A 26,707-nucleotide genomic window follows, 5' to 3' on the forward strand; every position below is an offset into this window, starting at 1 on the left:
CAAATTAAAACTAAATTTTTTTATTTATACGTTAATCTTAACTATTAGAAAACTGTTATAGTATTTGTTTAAACGCAGGCAACATCTTAACATCAGCAGTGTTGGATGCTGAAGTTGCTGACCACTACTGGCTAACAATAGTTGCTGAGGACTGCGGTCTCTTGCCTCTTTCTGCATCAGTGCAGGTAACTTAAAATGTTACACACTATAACGAGATTAAGTTAACTAATTGAAAATAATCCAGTTTTAAGCTGTTTTCATCAGCCGTTGGGATTTAAAATTAAGTAGACACGATATAGGAAATAATCATTACGGTACTATGAAATACACCAAAAACTCATTTTAAGCTACTACAAACTTTTTCCCTACTATTTTGAAAGAAAGGGATAGTTTTTTAGGATTTTAATGGTAGAAAAGTCACTGAATTTCATAAATTGTATATTTTAAGTAAAATATTATAAAGCCACCTTATCAATATGATTTACGAATTTTTCAAAATTCATAAATCTAGACTAATTTAAGATTTTTTTCATAAAAAGGTAGTTTACACCAATATTGCAAAAAGCACACATGGACAGAGTATCACGTTTTAATTTGAGGTTGTGATGAGGTGGTATTCTAATGATCAAGTAAATCCATGCAAAACCGAAAGAATGAGGAGCTTTTGCCTCATTTTTAACTTAAATGACTGTACTATTATGCATATAACAATGTTGTGTAAATTTTTAAATGCTCAATATTTCTCTTTAAATTTTAACCTGGCAGTATGAAGTTACTAGGACTATTTACTAATTGTTTTTAATCCATATTTAGTTTTGAAATCGTAATTGTATTTAATTAAACATAATGATTTTGCAGGTTTACATAATAGTTGAGAATGAAAATGACCTTTTACCCTTGACCACTGAACCATCTTATCACATGAGGGTGGAAGAGAACCTGCCTTCTCACTCACCAGTCGGCCACGTGACTTCAAAAAATGATCTCATCTACACGCTTCTTCATCCTGTTTCCGGTCGACTGCCTTTCTCTATCGACATGAATTCAGGTTGATAAGTTTTCGATTACCGATAAAATTTTTAAATGGACATTACTCTGTACAATCATTAAATGTTCGTTAATAATGAAATTTAAACTCCTTTTTGAGATAATTAAAATTTTGGCTATAGGGTATTTTTTCTAGAAGACGCTTACTGATTTTGTTTCGTTTGTTTTATTAAATAACGACATGTTTATCGTTAAATTCCAAAACGAAATAGCTCGATATTAAGTAAAGGTTTTTGTGTCTTCATCACAGTGTGTATTACAAATTAGAGTTTATACATTTATTAAACATGTCATTACTTTCCTTAAATTTATCTATAATAAATAGATTTACATAATTTATCTAGGTTTTTATTTCATATTATTTTTTTTAAATGTTTTTGATTATTTTATTGCAGTGCAGGAAGTACGAATGAGAGCCAGTAGAGTAGTAGAGTCCCAGAACAGAATTGACTTACTTCATTAAGAATTTAACAAATAATAAAGTATGTATTTGTAATATAATTGGATTTAAGTATGCATAACATGACAAATATTCACTTAATTTAAAGGATCAGAACTATAGTTCAAATAGATTTTACTTTGAAATTGCTAGATCCGTATTAAATATTTGTTATTTGTGTACCAAATTTTAATCATTGTATTTTTTTATATTTGTTAAAGTTCCTATCACAATATATTATAAACCTTTATGCTATTAAATTTAATATTGTTTAGTTCACATATGCGTCTTTATTTTAGACTATTGAAAGGTAAATGTTGTATACAAATAATATTTTGTAGGTTTGATATCAACGTCAGCCTTGCTCGATAGAGAAGAGAATGAGGAATATATATTTCAGGTTAGATCTTAGAATAATATTGTAATATAAATACATTCTGTAGATATAAATTTATTAATTAATTGAAAATAATCATTCACCAGTAAACGTATAATAGCATCTAAAAGTGCCTGTATTTTCTTTACATGTGGTGTTAAAGGAATGATCATAATATCACCTTTTTCTCAAACTGCCATAGAGATGTTTACTGGCTTAGCGTATAGAAAAGCCACTCCTACTAGTTCTTGATGAATAAATCCGACTTATGTCTGGCTTTACGCACAACTGTGAAACCAGGCCATCGGAAGTGTTGTAATTTATTAATAAATGGTGTAAAACTCTACCTGTACTAATTTTGTAATTACATAAGATAATAATATGTCGTTTGGGAGTTCCGATTTGTCTGTAAAGAAAGTGGCCCTGGTTATATTGGTCTTATGGGTAACTACTATGTTTGCAAACGAGTACACAAAATATGAAAAAGGGTTTTTTATTACAAAAGTCATTAATATAGAATATTAGTAAATTTCTAAAAAGTGTAATTAATTTAGTTTTTTAGATTCATTAGTTTTATGCAAAGCCTGAACATTTTAGTCTAACCAGCATTGCCATCCTAAGAAGCTAAACGGTAACATACTTTTTACTGTAATTTAATGACTTGACTTATCTATCAGAAACTGGATACGTGGAGCATGGATCTCATGTATTGCACTTAGGAAAGTTTCTATTATTGTATGTATATTAAGTACACATATTTCAAGTGTTATTTATTATTAACATTTTTATTGTATAATATTGAAAATAATATCCAATAATTAATTTTTATTATTATAGTGTACAACCTAATTTCCAAATTTCGAAACGTAAAATTTAACAGTAGACGAATCATATTAGGTGGGTTATATTCTTAAAGTTATAAAGAGTTTAAATAATATTGCAATTTAATAAATAATGTTTGTATTACATAGTGGGAATGATGAAAAAATTATACACTCAAGTAAAAAGGAAGGGTAAAAAATGTCATATTATACCAGGTGAAATTAGGGCTAAGAAGCCCTCTCTAACATACCTTGCGAACTAACGGCTTAACGGTGACTTCCGAACCACCACCAATAGTTGGGCAGGCGGGCCTTGTAAGGACAGGATCGGACTAACGGTCACCCCTCCAAGCAGCAGCTACGTTCGACGTTGCTTGATTCGGTTAACTTGCGATAATCGCTTTAAGGACCCCACTGCGTCATTGGCAGTGTCTATATTCAGAATATTATAATGACATTTTCTGATGGTTATAGAATAAGTGAAATTAAATTAATTTGTTCAAAATTCACGGTATATAAAAGAGCAATGAACGTGTTTTATAAGTTATATGTATAAAATAATCAATTTAGTTATACTCATCAGCGACTGGTGTGTAATCGTGGCAGGTGATGACCAGTGAGAGGGGTAGCCCGGGGCAGAGCGGCGCCACGACAGAGGTCCTCATTACTGTGGTGGATGTGAACGATCATGCTCCACAGTTTGACAGTGACCACTACATTGTTCGGCTGCCACATTTACCACTACCTTTACCAGAGGTAGATACGTACCACTTACCATACATGTCTGTTTCAATTGCATTACTATAGATTGTGTAGTCTATATAGCCACGTGTATATTGAATTTAAAAAAAAAAAAATAGAAATGCCTCGGAAAAAAATTTTAATTGCGATTTGTCCTATGTTATTTGTGGATGTACAATTACAATAAAATAGGACTTGTATGTTTAGTATAAATCCAAGTTTTCTTGTCCTAGAGTGTTTAAAAAGGCTGGGAATGCTTGTATATTTTTATTAGATTCAATATAAAGTGGAAATCAACTCAGTTTCTTAGATTGTGAAAAGCCTAACTAAATGTAGGTAAATTTTTAAATAATATAGTTACTGTTATATTAGCTATATTTAGTAACGCTTCTTTGTCATTCTCCTAATAACTCCATATTGTTGTGAATATTTCCATGATATATATTTCGATCTTCAGAATCCCTGCGTCAAAATATATTACAACCACAACATTAAATATAAGTAAGGTGGACTAAGATTTTATTGTAATTCAATTTTTATTTGAACGACTACATATAGTTAAAAGGTTTGTCTCAAGTTGTTAACTGAGTATACTCATAACATGTGTTCTTTCCAGAAGTTTATCATCAATGAAACTGAACACGTATCTTTTGATGGAGAGAAATGGATAGTTTCAGATTTCCAAATTATGGACAGCGCTGTGCCTTTTTTCCAAGTAAGGTTTGGTTATAAAAATCAACTTAACCAATACAATGATTTTTCTTTCCAGGGAAAATAATATATCTTAACAAAAATTTGAATAAAATAGACATGTTTTGAAGGTTACTTTTGGATAACAAATAGAACGACTTGTTTAAAAGATTTTTGATTAAAGAATTTACAAACAAATCATAAAATATAATATAAATTATTTTGAATATAGCTTGAGAGTAATCAATCACTCTTATTTACACTATTACATCAACTATGATTAACTTCAATTACATTGTCCATAGTAGATATGATGAATGGCATAAGGCTTAAAAACTCTTTTATAGTAGTTGCAACAGATTTATTTTATAAGATTTTACTAATAGTTACATAATATACAAATAAAAAATATTGTACTTAAAATTTGCTATACATTGCTATAGAATTCATTTAAGGCAATGTATCTTGTTTGATAGACCACAGTAGAGATTACATTTCACAAATATTTTCTCTCATCAAAATAGATATGTTATAAATAGGTAAGGAATTTAAGTGGAAAATTAGATTCAAATTAAATCGATAAAGAGTATACATTTATCGTATTCCAAACTTAAATAAAACAATATCTCGGTAGTATTTTATTGCTGTTATTTAGACGATTGGACCAAATGAAATTCTTTTTTAAATATATATTCAAATTTTCATACTAAGGGTTTTTACTTTATATAAATTACGACCACTATATTGACGACACTGAATTGAGTTTCTGGTTGAGTTTTAGGTTCTAGCCACTGATTTAGATGACGGTGGAAACGGAAGTGTGTTATACAGTATTCACAATACAGCTTATTTTGCACTACATTCCCAAACAGGACTGATATACCCGCGAACCCGTTTGACTCCAGGAAGGGAATATGAACTTTCGGTAAGTACTTCGTCAACTTTTGACACGTTTATACTTTTGACTTAAGAATAATTATAACATAAAACATTACTCGTTTTAGTTTTTCACGGTTAAGTGACAAATAAAAACGTATTTTATATTTTCATTTCATTAGTAGTAATTTTCATTTCTTGCTAAATACCAACTTAATACTTATTTTTACGTAAATCCATAGCATAATTGTTTCACGTAAACTAGAAATATTAAATTGAAGTAATTCTCAATATATTTGCAAATACTACTGATAAGAGCACTTTAAAATACTGGAGAAAAGGGAGTTATATGAAAGGGTTATATGGTATATAAACTACCGCGAGTAAATAGTTAATACATTTTGACACGATATATATTACAATTTGTTAGATGGCACCTAACAAATATAGTTGGTCTAATGAAATTTTTTATATAACGATGTATCCTTCTGATACTTTAAAAGTGCCTCACTGAATAGACGACACATTATTTTCCGTTGAACACAGTATAATTCATCCATAGCCGAGACTATGGGAGAATAGGGAAATCCCACTCTGTACGCTTTGTTAGTTGCCATCTCGACACGGAACCTACAGTGTTATAGTGCAGGTGTTAGACGGCATCTACGCACGTAACTATACAAGGAACCACCAGATAGTGCAGTTGGCGGCGACCAATAGAATGGACTGCCCTGCGCGACGTTGCCACACAACTGCCGCTGCCGCCCGGTACGGGCTGGCGCATTGTGACTGATAAACCGCTGCGCTGTCACAACTAACACTGATACTGAACATTTAAAAACTTATCAGTATAATTGAAAAAAATATTTAAAATGCGTTTGACAGTTTGCTATATTATATTTAAATTACTTGTATAGTTTATTAATGTTATTACAAACTAACCATCGATGAAAACAAACAAATCGTCCCGTCAGTTAGTCAGAGTAAAGTACTTGCTTATTTCCATACGATACAACAATATTTTCAGTGATTTTAAAAACGATTACTAAACACACACACAAATTAATATACATGTTGCTTATATTGGACACTGCATGACGTGTTGCTTGATTGAAAATAATATAAACAATATAATCAATTTTAAAATTATCGAACAATTATATTTTTAAATTATGAAATAATCAAATTTTCCACTAAATAACTTTTAGGGCCTACTATTTTAAAATGAAATACGTTAAAAAAGCATGATTGACTTAATAATATTCTTATCTTTGCACTTGTATATTATTTATTCTCAGGCGGCAATATCGTAGCCAAAACCTCGGAGTCTTCTTCATTTTCACTTTCTGCCTCACTGCTACTCGTGTCAGAATTGTCTGCTAAGTTTATAATTATTTGCTCTACAACACTTGTGCGGATACATTCCTTTTCAAAATCAGCTTGCTGCAAGGCTTCTGCGTGCTGAACTCTTCATTGCCAGGCTTCTTTAGTCACTTTGTCCAGAGCATCATGAACAAGTTTCTCAACGTCGGTTATTTTAAATGTCTTATTATTACGTGCTACCTCTCCCTTCACTTGAGCCCATACCATTTCAAAGGGATTGTACTGGCAGTGATAAGGAGGGAGCCTGACAACTGTATGTCCCATTTCATTGGCTAATACGTCGAGTTCATAAGTTTTTTTGATGGGTTTTATATGGGAGAACCCTCATTATAAGTTCTGGTTTCGTTTCTTTCATACAGTATTGTATGTTTTTCGAGACAGCTAATTTTGAATCTCTTCCTTTTTCCACGATGAATTTGGAATTTTCTCGGCGAAGTACTGAGTGGTATGGAGCATTGTCCATAACGATGATCGAGCCTTCTTCCAAAATGCATAGCAATTTTTTAAACCATTTTCTAAACGATTCAGCGTTCATTTTCATCGTGATAGTCCGAACTGGATGATGTCTTAGACCGAAAAACCCACTTACATTCTTTCTAAAACCCATCCTTTGCCGAACCGACATGACAAATTATTAATCTTCTACCTTTGCCGAGAGGAACCTTTAGTCCACCAGACTCAGTCGTATCCTGCCATATGTATTTTCGAGTATGGTTTTCATTAACCCATGTTTCATCGAGGTAATATATGGGCCTACAATCACCAGATTATCTAAGCTCTTGCATAGATCTCAAAAATTTTAAACGAGCCGCTACAATATCATTTCGTTCCAATAAAAAACTTTCTACCATCATTTTTTTTCTTATACCTGAAACCAACATGCCTTAATAATCTATTTGTTGAAAGTTACCGATCCGTTGTAATCAAGTTTTTTGTTTGAGATCCTGCGTGATTCTTTTTGATGTGGGAAATTCCCCTCTGTCGTAGTACGAAAGGACAGTTCGTCTCAAAAACATCTTTTTCAAAGTCATCAAAGCCTGTTATTTTTGATTTTCGACTTCTTTGTTTTCCTGGCGTTGAAAACCTAATTTCTAAAGATGAAGGTCCATCTTCTTCATACAGCTTAGCTTCTTTACTTATTTTTGTTAACGGTTTCTTTCACTTACACCGCAGGCCTCAGCACACAGTTTACCACTTTGCTTAAAGTTTAGAGTTTTCTCGGAAATTTGTCAACGACAGTTTTTTGAAAAAGTTGTAAACGTTGTAAAATAATACGTCGTTCTCCACTACGTAGGGGTTTTCCACTACCGCTCTTACTCCCGGATGGTTGTGCAATTGAACAAACATCATCACACTCCATTTTGTCCAAATAAGGAATCACAATAACTAGTATATTACAATTTAATGACACTACACAAAAAATAATCGGTACACTTATAATAGTTACCAATAAACAACACTTAAAAACACGAAAACGTTAATCAACAGTAAAAATTCAGCACAAAATCATATACACGTACTGGAATTGAAGAGAATGCAGTATTTTCAACCGCCACTGATTAAGCGACAATAGGCACTGACTGGACGGTCAGAGACCGGAAGGAGGGAGGGGCTGTTTCTTGGAAACAGTATGACTCATCCGTCTGGTATTGCCACCACTGCTGGCTGGGTGCGGCTTTTGTTTACAGGTATTTCACCCGTTTCCTCCACATTTTCACTCGTCTAACATCATCTATTATGTACTGTGTTCAAATTTTCATTGGATGTTATAAAAAAAAACCGTTACTTTAGAATTTTTATAAGAAAAGTACATTCATATTATAAAAATACTTGTGCTGTATGATTTTTCAACTATGGCCAGTTTAAATATTTAAATCACCCAAGTGTTGAAAACAATTTTACATAACACAGATTCAAGACTATTAATAGCCAGGTAGGAAAAATGCTTTCAAATGGTTATACATTTATGAGAACCGAAGTGCGTAACAAAAACCGTTGCGGCAACAATTCCCAACCGTTATATACTGAATAAGAGTATATTTATGGAAAAGAACATATATTTCAGATGTATTTGATAACTTTCTTGCCAAATTAAAAAATCCATTTAGCATAACATGATTATACTATGCAAACATGTAATGCCTTATTATATATCAGTGATAATGGTATTATCTAACTGTTAAATACGGGAAATTAACGTTTTTGCGGTATTTTTATGTTTTCTTTTTAATTTATATTTCGGCTAAAGATATTAATCCTACGATCTTCGTATATGAGTAATATAATTCAATTATTTATTTCAATCCATTTAACTAAACATGGAAATAAGCTACAGAGATGCACTTTTTTTTAATGACCGTAAAATTACATTTTGTAATACGTAGTTAATTAATTCAAGACAGCTCTAACATTTCTTTAGAGCGTTACGATTAAGTATTTTAAGAACGCTGGACTCGCGCGGCTTGTGGTTACAGCGGGGGAACAAGTTTGGCAACGTCGCTCAGTTCTCGTTGGCCGCTCCAAGGTCACGGGCCAAAATAGGCTCCTCCTCAAACTGCGCTCTCTTGTGGTTTTTTGTATAATTCCGTTAGTGTTTTGAATTAGTGTACTCGTGTTAGTGTCAACACAATGTTTAGTTCGATATCGTTACGTCACTGCGTGTGTTTGTAACAAACATTATCGTTAACTATCCATTTTATTTAGTTAATTATTATTATTTAAATGGCCAATAAGTTTGGTAGCATTATTCTTAGTTCGATTCAAGAGGTTGAAAAATATATTTCCCCCATTTACGGTAGTGACAATAAATTAAAAAAATTATAAAAAATATCATTGAATGATGGTAAATTCCGGAAAAAAATCTTTTTTCATTCATAATCCATACATCGCCGTAAACAAAGTTTAAACCAAGGAAAGTGATGGGGAGCCGGAAAATTCTACTCCAACCTTTCAACCCATGAGTTTTTAATGCCCTGTTAGGAAAACCAGATTTACGCCGTTCAAGTGTCCAGCTTGTTGAAGTTCTACTTGCAAGGAAAATATTGTGAAAACCATGCACCGGTGTCATAATCGTGCAACAGAAGAAAATAACAAAAAAAGTTCTGCAGTTGTCTGTGCATTTGTTATGTATTTTCAAATATTTGTTACTTAATTTATAATCTTTAATAAGCAATGTTTTATTGGCAAAGAAATTAACTTTATTTATTGTATGTTATACTATAATACACTATGATGTATAATTTAAATGACGCATGTAATTATAAAATTAAATAATGAGTTATACTAAAATTAATTCAACATTTTATATTTTCTTTTCGCAAAAGTGAGTATAAACATATGCAATACACGTAATAAGTGTAACATAGCATTTAGAAGCATAAAAAAAGGTAACAGACAGAAACAAAACGTTTTGTACAGCAGATATACAGAGAGCCTGCTACGAATGTGGATAGGACGGGACATCTCACTGGTTAATATTAATTTATCTAAACGCCTTAACTGCTGAGCTTTACGGCACGCAGAGCACGACCATCGCTACTCTCGTGTTTACACGTTCAGACGCGTCGTACCATCACTGCTACTTCCGTGAAACGGTTTTAACACTGTTCTCTAGTGGCTGTTTTCAGTACTACAATGACTAAAGCGTTACTTTGCAAATGCGTTATGGAGGTTTACAAATATCGTACTACTATCCGTTACCCGCTTCTTCTTACGCATTTCGTAGGTTTTGCATCTGTGCCCATACTTATTGATTGTTAACAACTTATCAATTATATATCTGATGCCAATGTTGAGTTTTCTTTCTTCTCACGAACATGAAAATATATAAAAAAGTGAATATGTACGGTCATTTTAATTGACTTCGAGGTTAGTAGTTTTTGTTCCATTGCTGATTTTTCACTTTCCAGATCAAGAAACAAATATATATATATATATAAGCTCTAAGAACTAAAACTTTTTCAAAAGACAAATAATTTTGGATTTATCACAGTCTTTTAAGGTAAAATAAAACAGACTACATTGTGTGCTAGTAGTTACCCGCTCCTTTCCATGCCATTTAGTTGGTATTGCACGTGCATGATCACTACTGGTTCTAGTAAACTATATTGACGACGCCAATTTTGAGTTTTTATTGTTACCACGATCAAGACACGTCAAAAGTCAATATTTGTCAATTGTAATTAGTTTGTTTTCAGTTTGCTTTGTTCCGTACTAGATTTTTTTTATTCCCTCGCAACGAAAGGACATAAATAAATAAATAAATATATATATTTATTTATTTATTTTATATATATTAAAAGAGGGGAGGGGCTGCAGTTTGTGGTGGTGGCCCCGTATTATGCCGCATTAAGAGATGTTAGGGAACGGAGATTCGTTACATATGACGACAATACGCAATATGAGATAACTTACAATTTGGATATCAACATATAAATACGTCAAAACACATGCACAATAGCGCATACACAATAACACAATACCAAAACACAATTAGGTTACACAGGGATAACACAAACACATATCACAGACTAAATAAGCAAACAGACACGTTGAGGTATTTTTAATGCTGTAAATGTTACACATGGGTGAAATAAATGAACAAATTTATTTATTTATTAATAATCTACTAAAATAAACTTTAATAAATAGAGGAAAATTCATGCTAGATTTGCACGTACATTGCAATTGCAAAAATAATCACTGGTAGTGGCGGAACAAGGAACGCCTGATGGGAGGCGGTATTTATTCTTGTCTCATACCGATTGGAATTGGGTAAGGACATCGACTGCTTCTGAATCGAAATCATACAATCCAATCACACAATATGACCAGTGCAAATTTGTTAGTTAGGGACATGAACTTAATTTTAAGAGTTAAGAGACCGGTTTTTATCAGTGTTTATAATTTGAAATGTAAAGATAACATAAAACAAACATGTATGCTGTTATCTTTGCTTGTAAACTTTAACAAAATAATAAGTGCCTATTTTGATACGTAATTTAATAAATACATTGTATGGTTTAGTTAAGATAGTTTAACTCGGACCCCGCTGACATGTTTTGTACTTAGCGGGCCCATTGAAATGTAAGCTATTTTGAAATGTAAACCAATTCAATTCATTTTAATATATATATATATATATATATATATATATATAATACTCAATATAATATAAAACAAATTAACTTAAAAGTTCATTAACAATGTCACTATGGGTTTGTTTCTCCATAAACTGAAAAATATTGCTAATAGTTTGAAATATTTTTTACATTGTTTGGGTTGGTACATTTGTTGAGAATCACAGTCCAGCGAACTTTCATATAGCATAGGCATCTGTTTCAAAGGGAATCTTCGGTGTCAGATTCTGACCATCTTATGTCAGATAGCATTTGGTAAGGTAGATTGTACTTACCTAATCACTAGAATCTAAAACAGTTTAATACATTAGACATGATCTTTTAATTTATATTTCACAAACGTTAGATAGGATTTTCGGTACTTTAAAGATTACTGAGGCGTAACCCAGATGGATTTTGAAATAAAAATAGGACCACATTTATCTTAGGGGCGTGAAAAAAAATAAATAAACGCACATTCACATTTATAATACTATTAGGATTGTCACGGTTACCCCATGTTTACATCCAAATATTAACTATTGGCTATCCACTATTTGTTAGCGCCATGTATGTTCTGTCGTATTACGCTTTTTTTATAATTTGTCTCTTTTAGAGGGTTCAATTGCTAAAGATCGCAATAAAAAAGTCAAATAAGACAATTTCTTGTAGAATTCAGTTCAGAGTTAAACAACAGAAACGGTTGGTTGTCAGAAAATAGCGAACGTTCTAACAGTATATTATAACATCTTAATTTTAATGTAAGTTAATGCAAAGAAAACATTTTTTTATTCTTTGCCGATAACCACAATCTAACCAAAAACGGCTCGCGCTGTCCGTGCCGCGATTTTCCCACTCAGCCGCGGTAATGCCTTGGCGCTGATGTACGTGTTAAGACGTCTGCAGCTGCTGAGAAGTTACATTTTGAAAAATGCAGTAAACCTTTACTTTACTACTCAAACTATTATTTTCCGTAGACCAGCTTTGATGCTTGCTCATTTTAAATAACAAGTACAAAGATATAAGTATTTTATTTATATTTAATATTATTATTAGATTAGTATAAGTTATGTTTTTTAATCAAACGATGTATCGATACACTTTATTAAATAACTTGTAAGCAAAACTGTATAAAAGTATACAACAAACGGTTTTCAATTTACAATAGAAAATTTTATTTTCGAATAAAACAATCACTTTTGCCTACACATTTTCAACACCTATATAGTATACAAATTTAGTTGTAAAGAATTTGTAAAATAAAATGTATTACTAAGCAAATATTATTCACACAGTCTAGTCACACGTAACAACAGGTCCTGTTTTATAACAGGTGAAAGCTAGTGATGGAGGAGATCCGAGCCGTAGTTCAACAGCCAAAGTTACTGTATACTGTCCCCACAAATCACACACGCTGAAAAAACTCTCCACGGAAGAACTGGTCGTTAGTGTGAAGGAGAATATTTCACCAGGAGAGATCGTGACGAAGTTTAATGTCTCATACCCTGACAAGGATTTAATGACGTATGTGATTACAGGTACTGTATTTTGAATGTATAATATCTGACAAAACTTCAAAAATACATATAAAGTTAAATATTTAATGCATTGAAAAAGGCATTTTACATGATTTGTGGTAGGTTTTGTTCCAATTTCCCAACACTAAATACTTTTTCTTAATTTATTGAATTTCTCTGAAAGCTATTTCACATACGAAAAGCTATAGGTATAGTTTATTGTTATAACAGGGATGATACTGGTTACAGAAGAATTATTCGCTCTAGCACAGCCACTCTGACTAAAAGTCTGTATGTATTTATTTTGTTCTTTATCAGCTGATAATGGTCGAATGGTTTAAAAACGCACAAACATAAAATTATGAACCAATCTCTTTCAATGTTACAAGGAAAGTTTCAAAAATCGTGTATTATATATGTCGTAGGAAGTTTTTATTTATTTTGTAATAATACTGATTATGTATTACATGTTAAGAAACATGTTATAAGATTTCTATCTTATAATTTGTACAGAAATAACCAATATTTTATTATTTATATGTTTTGAATTTTGTTAACCCCACATCAATAATACTAATAATATTTTTTACCAAATCAGTGATATGAGTTGTGATTTTTCTTTGATTTCCACAAAAGCTTTGGTACATCCGGTCTTGTTAACACTCTTTTTTCTAAATTAACCTGGAGCTCCACTTAATGAGTTCTTTTTTAAAGAGAGATATTTAGCAGATATAAATGTTTTTATCCAATGGATTTTGTTGTTATAGGTAACTATTAAAAGTACGAACATTATAATTTCAATAGTTTGTAAACAAACATAACTCACAAATGTCATCTAAATCTCTAGACACACAACATTTTTATTCATATGTCTGCTTATTGCTACCAAAATGTTCCTAATATCACAACAAGCTGTTAGATTGAAATGTTTAAACCATCAATACTACAATAGTGTACCGAGTCGTTTTTTGTAAAACGCCCTTTATGGCAAAGCTATTTAGAGATAAGGTGTAACGTTACCTGTTCCATCTACTTTTCCATTTCGATTTCACAACAGTGGGTAACTCTAAACCCCTTTCCATTTACGGTCGGCTTTACAGATCCTGTTGTAATGTACGTTACAGGGGGAAATGGAACGCGGTATTTGGCGATACGTGGGGAAGCTTTATTAGTAGCCAGGAGATTGGATTGTGAGAACGGCGCCACCCTGGGCCTGACTATCATGGCTACCAACGTGTCTGCTTTCTGGAACATAAAGGTGAAGTCTGCAGTATACGAATACAGTAGTGTAATGGTAATAGTTATAGTATCTTAAAATTTAAATTTTTCAAAATAAATGAAACAGTATATGATTTAATTTAATAACTAATTCAAAATGTTACATAGTTGTGTATTTTAGTAAAAAGAAAGATTTAACATGTCTAAACACAGCTACATGCCTTTAGGTTTATTTTGTGTATAAGTAAAATTTAAAAGAACAAAGTAACTTTTCATAATGGTAAGGAGTTTGAAAATAACCTTATGTTGCTAAATATGCGTTGGTACTAATGTGTATTAAGTGATGATATTTGAAATCCTGGGACATATTCCAGTTTACTATTGATCAATAAGATTATAACAATCTGTAGGCAGATTAGTTTTTTTTTTCAAATATAGAAAACCTTTACTTCGTTATTCTAAAACATTACTCTATTATAATTTCTGTGTCATGGTTTCATATAATTATATGTTAATAATGCATTATGAATTTCATTTGTTTTTATTAATAATGCATGAAAGTTATCGAAAATTAATAACCTATTAGAAGCCTGTTTTAAATAATTACTTACCTGAATGCTTAAAATATCAACAATTTTCTTTTTTCAGGTTATAGTGAAGATAAATGATATAAACGAATTCCCACCTAAATTCAGTCGATCACAGTATAATCTGAATGTGAGCGAGCTAACTCCAACCGGAACTGTACTGGCCACATTGGAGGCTTCAGATCTGGATCTGAAATCCAATCTCTCGTTTCATATCTACAACAGTGACCCTGGCTCAGATATGTTTACCGTGGACTCCACTAGGGGAGAATTTGTGCTCAAGGGTCCTCTTGATAGGTACTCTCTATTTTAATTTAAAAACAATTAAATTTTGTAAATAGCTTATTGAATTCTCAACGGATAGATAAGGTTTGAGAAACCATTTCTTAAATTCATTGCAAATTAGTAAATTTTGCTATATTGTTTTTAATATATTTTTAAACACTAAAAGACAAAAAGGAAAAATTAATTACTTACTGAACAAAATCAGATTAAAATGTAAGCAAAGTGTGTCATATTTCAATAGACAGAATAATTACTCAACTAAAATATTATAGATTTAATTCTATTGACTTTTAATTATTTTTCATTACAGTTCAAACTACTTTAGTCCTAAATTGATCATTATACACCCTCCTATAATTTGGATATAACTGATATAATATTTTGTTTTGCACAATTTAAATTGTGTGCCAACTGCGTATCTTAGGCAGAAGTTCATTTTCCACCTCTCACAAAAACACACTCAATATCCGAACGATTAATACAAGGAATTATTTTTAGCCTAAGCGTCCTTCACTAAATCTGTAAATCTAAACTCATAATGGACCATTAAACATAGAAGAGTTTGTATTATACTAGAAGAAAATTGTATTTTTAACTGCCCAAGAAGTCATCTTAACCATGACTAATAAATTATTTCATATATAATTTATTCCGACACATAAAACAGAATGATTTTAAATTAGGACTAGATAGTAGCTGTTGTACAAGCTCATTTTTTAAGATAAGGAAATTTATTTTTATCCGGGTGTAAGTAACAAATGTTAAGCAGAAAATAGATGTAGAAATTTAAATTAAGTTACTTAAAATAATATAATTTTAAACACAATTTATTTTATTACTATTTATGTGTGTTCCAAGGGAAGTCTCCAGATCTCACCGTTTAACAGTGGTTGTTTCCGATGGTGGAGAATTCCCGAGATTTGGATACACGAGAATTATTATTCAAGTTGAAGACACAAATGACAATAAGCCTTTCTGGCCCAAGGATACTCTCTTTTTGACAGTTGTTGAAGATGCTCCTCCAGGAAGTGTATTGACAACACTCACAGCCTTTGACAGAGATGCAGGGGAGAATGGTGTTGTCGTTTACTCGATCATTTCAGGTTTGTACTTTTTATCTATTATATAAACTGTCCAGGAATGTTTCTAAAATGGATGGTTTGTAAGTAGGAAACGTCCAGCGTAAATCAGTAGTAATGTAAATATTGTTAGCACGTTAGCTAGTTAGTCTGAATGTATATTCCTGCGACGTATGATTTGACAAGTCACTTGACAAGTTTAATATAAGTACAATAAGAACCTATAATAGAACATATTAATTTACCGGAATCTTATAAAAAGTATATTATAATGCTAATTAAATATTATTACCTAAATAGTTAGAGGACAATGTTGATAATGGAGCACATGAGAGTTTCATGCGTACTTATATAAATTATCTTATTGTTAAAACCTACTTACCTTATTGTAGCTGAGATACGATATATCATATAGGCCGTACTAGTGAAATACTTCATAATAGTATATAACTAAAAGTAAAACTAAAAACTAAAAGTAAAAGGCTTAAGAAACGTATTGATATTGCATATCGATACTTTTTAAATTGCGTAAAATAAACATAATATCTCAACCTTCCTATTAACCCTTACATTTCTTGAATTACAAAAACTTAAATTCTTAAATTATTCACCACTTAGTAAAATTTATTGAGAGCAATTGAGCTTTTTAGTTCTAATGAAGTGTTAAAATCTGTATGAGAAATTAACAAATGCTTACGGAAGAATAACTTTTCCTTATAAACATCTTATGCTTTCCTTCATAAAATAAACTGTTAATCATTATTTGTTAAGCATAGATGTACATTAATGACTGATTGCATTTTAATAAAAAAATCTACACTACGCAATGTGGTTAGTACTAGGACTATTACAAAGAATTGACTCTGTAAATAAATAATTTTTTCCCTTGGCGTGACCTATGGTAATGCACTTCGGGTCACACCCTGCCGTTTTAATAGTTTATCTCATTCAAAGCTAATACCTACTAGTGTTACACTAGCACAAAAGACTATAACACCAAAATAAATAAATAAATATGCGCATCAAAGACGCTTAACGTATTAAACAGGATATTTCTTTTTGGGCACTATACTGATCAACCATAAATTATTATATTTTACGAGTTGTTTATTGTTCTCTTGTTTCCCAAAACCATTACTATTGTTATTGATGAATTTTAAAGGCTCTGATTGTTTTACTTCAGGAAACAAGAATTCTACACTAAAGATTCACCCAGAAACTGGAGTTTTGCAGCTAGCGAAACGTTTGGAATGGTTGGAATTGTATGAGTTTACCATTGTAATAAGGGGTCAAGACCGAGGCTATCCTAAACTCAGTTCCGATATGATCCTTCGGATTAAAATTTTGCAGTCCGACAAGAGTCCACCAAGGTAATATGGGATTTTATTAAGTAAAATAATTAAACGTCTGATAATGCACAGCTATATTTTAATAATACATTATGTTTTTAGATTTTCAAATCATCTTGGTTGGTTTGAAATATCGGAGAAATCAGAAGTTGGGAAAGTAATTGGAAAAGTTCCAACAAAATCATCGCCATTACTGCTGTACGATATAATAAAGGGAGATCTTCAAGGTCAATTTAAAATCAATCCTTATTGTGGTGACATTTTACTGCAACGTAAATTAGAATATGAGTCAATCCCCAAATACAACTTGAGCATCGCCGTCACAAACATGGTAATGTTTCTTGCGCCTTTTTTATAATTAAAATTACTGCTTGTATGAGAAGCAATTAATTATTAGAATATTTTATTATTAAATATAAGACAATTTAAAAAAATGATTAAACTAATACTTTCTAGTAATGTGCCAATTCAAAGTTTCTTTCAGTAACGTAAAGAATTTTAGACACTTGCTTTACAGTGTCTGAAATTTACATGTAACATGTTATATGCAATAACACATTTACAACTAATTTGCTGAAATTTCGCATGGTTATTTATTTGAACAAAGCCAAAGAATTTTGAGTACAACATTGAAATGAACTGTATTTATTTGAATATAACTGTAAAATTGCTGTAGGCCTACATTATACATTATATTGCATTAGTTAAAAGATCTTGATTACTCTAAAACGAAACATAAAAAGAATGTTTGGAATAGTACAGATTATATAGTATTTTAATACATTAAAATTTTACTAAAGAGTTATGAATTTGACGACGTATTTTCCATGTTATACCTTTGATGTACAATAGTTACAGATTTGTGAATAAATGTAATAATTAATTAGCATGCTGATTAACTTTTTATGTACAAGAATATAACTGTAAAACTGCAGTTTACTTATTTTCAGGCAGGCATAAAATCTTTCTGCAATATAATAATATACGTCTTGGACTACAATAATAATCCCCCAGTGTTCAAAAAAGATATTTATTCAGGATATATAGATGAGTCAGCCATTCCTGGATCATTTGTAATGACAAAAGAAGGTCCATTGAGGATTTTAGCAGAGGATTTAGATTCTGGAATCAATGGTCTTGTGATGTTTGAAATTAAAGAATCGAGTCACATGGATTTACTGACCATCGATCCTATAACAGGTTGGTTAATTATATATAATACTAACAAATAAACCAATTCCCTTTTTGAAAATCAGACTGTTGTCGTTAAATATTTTTGTGTTCGTTTATAATGTAAAAGTTAATAAACAACTACATATTCACGTAGGTTTGTTAGTATAATATATATTCTATTAATAATTAACTTCTCAGACTTTAAGGATTAATGTTTTACTATGAGGAATAAGTTTTAAGTTTTCGTTGAATTATGAAATGTGCGAATATAAAAGTTCAAAAATGTTCGTTAAAACTATGTTTCATCCAAAAATGTATTTATATGATTATCAATAAGATTTAAAGTAACTAGAATAACACTATCGATCAACCTTAAATAGTAAAAGATATATGTCTATAGTTACGAGGATTTGAATATTATATACAATTTAATCAGTAGCAATAGCTCAATAACCACTGAAAAACAAGTGATATTATTTGTGATATTAACAAAATATTATGTTATTTCAATCTATTTCAAAAACTAAATTGAACGACAGACGGAGCTTATAACAGTTTTCTTTCTTTCTGAACTGAAATAATTTTAAATTATTCAAGTATTTATTAATGATTAAAATCGTTACGAAACAGCGATTACTAAAAACATTTTTATCTTAGAAATATATTTTAGCGAATGATTTCGTTTAGTCTCATTATAACCGTTAGATTTACCCATAGTAATTCAAATATATGTTTAAAAATCTTCAAGTTGTTTAAATAGTTTCAGCTACATTTAAAAAATGCAAATGTCATTTAGTTTGATCTATATGTATAACCAAATATCAATGGAAAAGAGAATATTTTGAAAGTTAATGCTACAATAAGACTGTTTTCATAGAAAGAATATTTTCATTGGTATGCAATTTAGATAGTTGAATTCATTTCACTAGACACAAAAAAACAGAATATGAAATAAATATAACAAGCAGTGCCTGTTCAATTAAACAAGCTTGACTCTCCATTTTTCCAGGTGCAGTTCGCACTGCTGCAGGATTAGACTACGAACAGATAGCGGAGATAAATGTGTTGGTATCAGCAGTTGACTTGGGTCAACCCTCACTCCGCAGTGAGACCCTCGCAAGTCTCCAAGTACGCATTAAAGATGTCAATGACTGCCCTCCAGTGTTTAGCCACAATATCTACAACGCAACTGTGGTGTTGCCTACATACAAGGGCGTTTTAGTCGTTCAGGTGAGTTAGTGATTTTTAATCAAATTTCCATTACTTAACTATTATTAATTCTTTTGATAATAGGTTTATATAATAATTAATTAATACTAAGCGATACTTACATGGTAATATATTTTATAATATTAATGTTGGAGGTGCTGATTTAAAAATGACGCAAAAACGTGTTTCTATGTATTATTTAAATTATGAAATAGGTTAAATTCTTAATTATTTAGGAAACAAAGTTCATCATATTTAGTATTTACCAAAATGTATTAAAATCTATGTTAACAAGCCTTACCTTTATTACCAGTGTGTTAAAGGCAATTACTTTTAGTCCAAAAGCCGAAAGTTATCGAACACATTAAAAAAATCATTAACATATTTCAAAATATATTCATAGTATGAAATAAAGTCCTTTACTCGTTAAAAGTTAAGTTTGAAAAATATATACTTTTTTGTTACCACCATCATATTTACGCAACGTCTATTTCATGAAATTGTTTTCATAATTTGAAAATTTATATGAATATATTAATTCTTAGATAACACGTAACGAGTATCTAAGTAGGAGTTAGTAAGAGTAATACAAATTATCTAAATGGGTAGAACACACACTGCTGTTAGTTATTTTAACATAATTTTGGAAAATACGGTTTTTTTTTTTTATTTACTACATTTTACAGGTCTCTGCGACAGACCCAGACTCTGCGACAGTCACAAAACTCTATTACTCTATCTCTGGAACAGAAGATCTGGGACTTAGAGTGAACAAAGATACGGGTGAGATCTTCGTGGAGGATCCGCTAAAGCTACGCCCACGTCGGATAAAAGTTTTAGTGGACGATGGAAAACACCAAGATAGTGCGTGAGTATATGTTTTTCTTTAAAATGCAAAATTGTATTAAATAGTTTATGTATGATTTATTGAAATGAGACACTTGAGAAATTACAATACATGATCTTATACTTAAAATATTTTTGTACCGATAAGTTACGTAGGTTGTCGTAGCTTAACGAAATTCGTTAAAAGATTTATACCAATAGCGTGAATGCGTAGTTTCCCAAACGGTATATTATAATCTGTATGTTACGACAATTACTCAAATCACGATATTAGTATTAAGTTAGTAAATAATTTTTTTAAGTTAAAATATTATGTATTGTTTACTTTCTAAAGATGTTGGCATTGAACAGATTCAACCAAAGGTTAATTTTAAAATAAAAATAAATAGAGCCTACAGATTTATCATTAAATATTTTTATATAGGTCACACCAACACAGGCTATACTGAGATACTAACAAGAATGTTGGCTGTTTCATGGGCACCGTGTGGCCAGGAGAGGGAAGGGGTAAAAGGCAAGCCGCTTCAAAACGTTACAAGAAAGAAATGAGCTATATACTTACAATAAGCGTACAAATCAACAAAGCCCTGTATTTTATACGTGATTTGGCCCAGACCAATTTTTTTATAAAATGAAACGATGAAAAATAACAGTTCATCATCTGGGAGTCATGTAAACACACTCTTGGCATCTAGAAAACATGGCAAACTACACGTAACTGCTAAAACAAACAAATATACTGAATAATGTTTATGCATATACCTATTACGAAACATTACATAATTATTATTTAGATAAAAAGATTTGTAATTTTAAGATTTATAAGTTATTTTAGATGTTTATTGTTATAGCAAACATAACAGTAAGCATTAAAGTAAGGGTTATAGCCGAAATCGTATTGCATCAAAGTAGATTTTGAATTCGCAGTATTTTAGTACATTCTTATAGCCAATAAACAAACACAAATATTTTTACGTCAATTTATGTACTTGTTAACTGATTCTATCCGGCAATTACGAGAATATTGCATTTTTAAGGCTAGACACAAACCATATCAAAACTACTTTGGTCAAATATTACATTCTTTTATAGGTTTTTCGTAGGATGACTTGTAAAACATTTATTGGACGGGATATTTACAATAAATTTTTTCATGGACCTATCAAAGATTGAAATTTATGTAGTGTATTAGATTAACTAAGTCTATATATAAAACCCTAGTGATAAATCTCCTTGGTGACCCGCACCCTAGAAATTATAATTGTAATTAATTCCTATCAGTTATTGGTTGAAACGTTGCCATTATTAATGGCTTGCACATTTGTAATAATCCGGAGCAATTACAATGTAATTAGTTCAAAATCAGAAATTATAATCATTGATGCTGGGGACTGGACTAATTAACATATAATAACTTAAATAATCCTTCAAAGGCAGTAATTATAGCTCGATTTTTAGAACCTCCCTATGAGATATGTGTTACTGCGAAGTAAAGGCAATACGGTAAAAGAACGTCAATCACAAGGTTTCACAGTTGTCTGCTAACTTAAAATTAAACCTATAATTTTCATATTTTGTGCAACAAACTCATCTGTATTAATAATGGAAACTAAATTGCGGCGTTTTTCTGTTTTGTTTTAAGTGTTATTATTAAACACGGTTTAAAAGACTGTATAAATTAAGTTTCTGACATATCGCCTTCAATAACTTAATAGCCTACAACAAAGATAGTAAATAAAACTTTAGTCATAACTATCCATATAAACTATGATATCTTTGCAAAACACTGGTACATTATTACTTAGATTATGTGAATAAGTTGTTCATTGATATGATTAGCCTATAACGCATTTAAAATATCAATTAAATTATAATCACAGTTATCTAAATCATAGCCATTCATAATGTTCATTGAAGGTAATAATATTGTAATTTAATGGATTACTATTGAATGACTATATAGCAATACTATGTTTTCTTTATTATCCTAAAAAAGATTGTTTTAAAATCTTTTAAAGTATACGAGTGGGCCATAAGACGAGAATTAGGTGACATTTTAGATATTCAAGAAAATTTATTTTAACTAACTCAGTTATTTGTCAGAAATTACTACAAAATATAAGTTTTCAATGTATATTTATTTCACCTGTAGTTTTTTTCAACGCTTACTTTATAAAATCTTTTCCATAAAACGAAAGATAATGGATTACAGTTTTCCAACAATAACATCTAATATTTAGCTGCTTTCGTAAGGAGAATATCAAAAGAAAACTTACCACAAAGCCATATGTTAGGTACTGTAACAATAACAATATCAATAAATATATATATTTCAACATGTATAACACTTATTCGTGTTTACTCATTTTGATGGCAATACCTAAATCAGTACTATCTCTTCGAACATGACTTCATATTCACTGATACCTACGAGTAAATTCGTAAAAGCCTTCATTTTGCAACTTTCTTCAACCTTGCATCGTTGGTTTTTCTATGCGTTGCTACAGCCTGATATTTCTAATTGTGCTCAATCATAACCATTAATGGTGCTCGATAAGAGCAAGATCGAGAAAAGGGTTGTATATTCCATTTTACACATGTAATCTATAGAGTTTTCTGTACACTTAAAGACAAACAATTACTACCTTTGGGTTTCTTATAGTAAGATGGTTTTGATAGTTAAAAAACGAAAGATACCATTTCATAATTAACAACTGAATATTCCACATCGAATAAAATTTTGGAAATATGTCTTGGTATATCCCTAATTTGTGAAATGTTTTGTGTCACGACACAAGGATATTTATTTTTTTGTATGGATCAAACTTTCTTTATTTTCTATCAATAAATGTTGGTTTTATATATTTTTGCAAAAGCTAAACATCAAATTTTCTATCTTTATTATGTTTTATTTGGATGAATGCATATTATAAACCTGTAGCTATTTCAATTTAGTTTATCGATGTGATATGTTTTGATTTATCTTTTATAAACAGTGCAAAGTAGTTTTTGCTCTTTTGCATTTTAGTGCTATTGTTGAATACTTTAAAAGTATTATAATATATTAAAATTTGATTTTAATTGTTAACGGAAGAATGCATTACTAAATGTTTATGTGTATATATTTACTTTATGTTCAACAATATAATTTCTGATTTCACTCATCTGCAAAATATGTTCTTCCCTTTTTACTGATTACATTACGTCTTTTAAATGCATCTTAGTAAACCTCTTTTTCACTACACATATAAGTTGTTGTTGGTGGATTCGCTTAAATCTCTAATAAATTGAAATTGTTTTGAAAGTTTTTCACTTCAGTATGCAGGATATTTTGAAGTAGTCTTTTACACTGTTATGGTAACTTGCCTCTAGGTGTTCTTCGCCATTTGGTTATTTTATTTGCAGTTATTTTAAATATAGTTTACTCTTAAAAATATAAACACAATATCTTTATTGCATGACTATATTAGGTGGTTGTCATACCATTTAGATTAAATGTTTCTTTTCAGTCTTTACAATTTCTTATGTTATACAGATTGGTGGAAATCCTACTTCGCAAAAGAGAACCGAGTGTCATTCGTTTCCAAAAGGATATTTACCACGCTGCCGTCTTGGAAAATTCAACTAAAACCTCGGTTGTAACAGTGGTCAGCGTTTTGGGATCACGCATAAACGAGGATATCCATTTCTCCCTCCTGAACCCTTCGCCGAATTTCTCCATTGGCAGAACCTCTGGCATCATTTCTACTGGCAACGTGGTATTTGATCGTGAACAGTTGGACCACTACTTACTTATAGTTCAGGTGATCATTTTGAAGCACCATTTAGCCCCTAACACAATACAGTTATTATACGGCGACTATCATAGATCTTCACAAATTTTGGCCACTTAACGTGGGAATTTAATTACTCTTATATACAAAAACCTGAATGACGAATATCTTGGTCAAAAGTCAATTTAAATCAGGATTTAAAAATACTGTATACATTGTAAGAAATAAAAATAAAACAAAAATAAGTCCAATGGGTGAAGAATTATTCAGGAATGATGTAACAACATATTTATAGCTTAATACAAAATAGCTAATTATTTATTATCCATAACCAAAAACTAGATTATTTTCTTATTTAAATCATCATTACACAAATTTTTATTCAAACCTCTATTTTTTGTCTATAATTAAGAAATATACTATTGGTTTAACAATTATATCATATATATTGAGAATTTCCTTCACTATTTATTATAAGGTATACTATGTAGCAATTTTACTTTACCTGTATTTCATTATTGTTATTGATATGAGGTTGAGTGGTAAAGAAGGTTTGAGGGACAAATTTCCGCCTGTTGTATAGGCCTATATATATATATATATATATATATATATATATATATATATATTATATATATATATATATATATATATATAATATAAACATTATATTATATACATATATGTATATATATATATATATATAATATAACTTATATATACTTATATTATTAACGTTTTGTGATTCAATGTTTATTGAAATTAAATAAGGCTATTGCTATTTATACAATTGAATGTAAATAAAAGTCGTTTGACAGGTATTTGGTCTTCCGATCATATGTCAGTTTGCTTATTTAAACGCCTATGTGACAGATACGGCCAAATACAAAATAATTTAATCGGAAAAAGTAAGCGCTCTGTGTTGTAATAGTAACACATTCACCCGGCAAGTGAGAGATCCGGGTTCGACTCCCGGCGGAGCAAGTACTTTTTGTGATTCAATGTTTATTGAAATTATATATATATATATATATATATATATATATATATATATATATATATATATATATATATATATATATATATACTAGCAGACCCGACAGACGTTGTCCTGTACACACGTCTTAAATTCGAAAATTTTAAACTTTGATTAATCTGTAACAATTTGGGCTGTTTTGATAAAAAATGTCCATTAAAAAGTTATTACAATATGTAAATTCATTACATGTACATTTAATCACACTTCGACCAACCAATACTGTGTGAGTATAGCATAAGTGAAGTGAAATGTAGAGGATGTTTTAAATGAAAACGCCATTGAATGTACAATATTTTTTGTTAATCCTTCAGGAGTATACACAAACAAATTAGATGGTTTTCCGATAGGGCTGAAATATAATAAGTGGCCTCCATTACAAACGAATTATTGATATTTCTGAATAGCCTATATAAACTACTAAAATTATGATCCGAATTAGACTATAGTTATTAAAAGGCTGAAGTATAATAAGCGGCCACCATCACAATCGTTGATATTTTTGATTAGCCTATCTAAACTACCGAATTTTGTTATCTTTAAATATATGTGTGTATGGAGCTGAACTCCTAAACGGGTGGACCATCTTGGAACGTTTTACATTGGATCAAGCAGAATGCGCTATGATCGCAGTTTCAAATGTTTTTCTATTTTAATTCCAAGTTTTCCCGATAGTTTTTGCTGCTATCAAATTTGTGTCTTGTTTTGTAACATCGTGTAATTATTGTGTGAGTGATAATTGTAATATTACATTAATAGAGATTGAAGATGTGTGAAGTACATAAAAACTATAGTAATTTATTGAAGTTATTGAACTCATTTTGCAAATTTATTGAAGTGAGTATATTGGTCGCATAACCTCAAATAACCTAAGTAGCATGCAAATCAAAAGGTTGTGTTTCTATGTGTGAATAACTATTTTTTTAGTCATTTTAGTAGTTTAGATAGACTATTGAGAAATATCAATAATTCGATTGTAATAGAGGCCACTTATTATACTTTAGCTCTTTCGGAAAACCATAAAATTTGTTTGTGTATACTCCTGAAGGGAAAAAATTATTGTACATTCAATTCCATTACGATAAATTAAGTTGTAAATTAAAAAAAATATACCTGTTATAAAATTAGTTATTTAAAATTACAGT

At 30.5% G+C, this 26,707-nt stretch overlaps 1 protein-coding gene across 1 annotated transcript in view; it reads left to right on the plus strand.

The window, feature by feature from the left end:
- Positions 1–26,707, plus strand: part of LOC124354021 (fat-like cadherin-related tumor suppressor homolog) — a 120,878-nt gene that overhangs the window by 15,480 nt on the left and 78,691 nt on the right. Inside the window, exons 3-18 of the mRNA XM_046804148.1 lie at positions 79–185; positions 859–1,048; positions 1,828–1,886; positions 3,290–3,439; positions 4,041–4,139; positions 4,896–5,039; positions 12,824–13,028; positions 14,132–14,265; positions 14,874–15,109; positions 15,956–16,200; positions 17,360–17,546; positions 17,628–17,856; positions 18,476–18,725; positions 19,708–19,928; positions 20,594–20,775; positions 24,289–24,556. Of these exons, the coding sequence (XP_046660104.1) occupies positions 79–185; positions 859–1,048; positions 1,828–1,886; positions 3,290–3,439; positions 4,041–4,139; positions 4,896–5,039; positions 12,824–13,028; positions 14,132–14,265; positions 14,874–15,109; positions 15,956–16,200; positions 17,360–17,546; positions 17,628–17,856; positions 18,476–18,725; positions 19,708–19,928; positions 20,594–20,775; positions 24,289–24,556 (2,906 nt within the window). The remainder of the gene's footprint in view (positions 1–78; positions 186–858; positions 1,049–1,827; positions 1,887–3,289; positions 3,440–4,040; positions 4,140–4,895; positions 5,040–12,823; positions 13,029–14,131; positions 14,266–14,873; positions 15,110–15,955; positions 16,201–17,359; positions 17,547–17,627; positions 17,857–18,475; positions 18,726–19,707; positions 19,929–20,593; positions 20,776–24,288; positions 24,557–26,707) is intronic.

Source organism: Homalodisca vitripennis, chromosome 2 (genome assembly GCF_021130785.1).
Source record: "Homalodisca vitripennis isolate AUS2020 chromosome 2, UT_GWSS_2.1, whole genome shotgun sequence".
Taxonomy (NCBI): Eukaryota; Metazoa; Arthropoda; class Insecta; order Hemiptera; family Cicadellidae; genus Homalodisca; species Homalodisca vitripennis.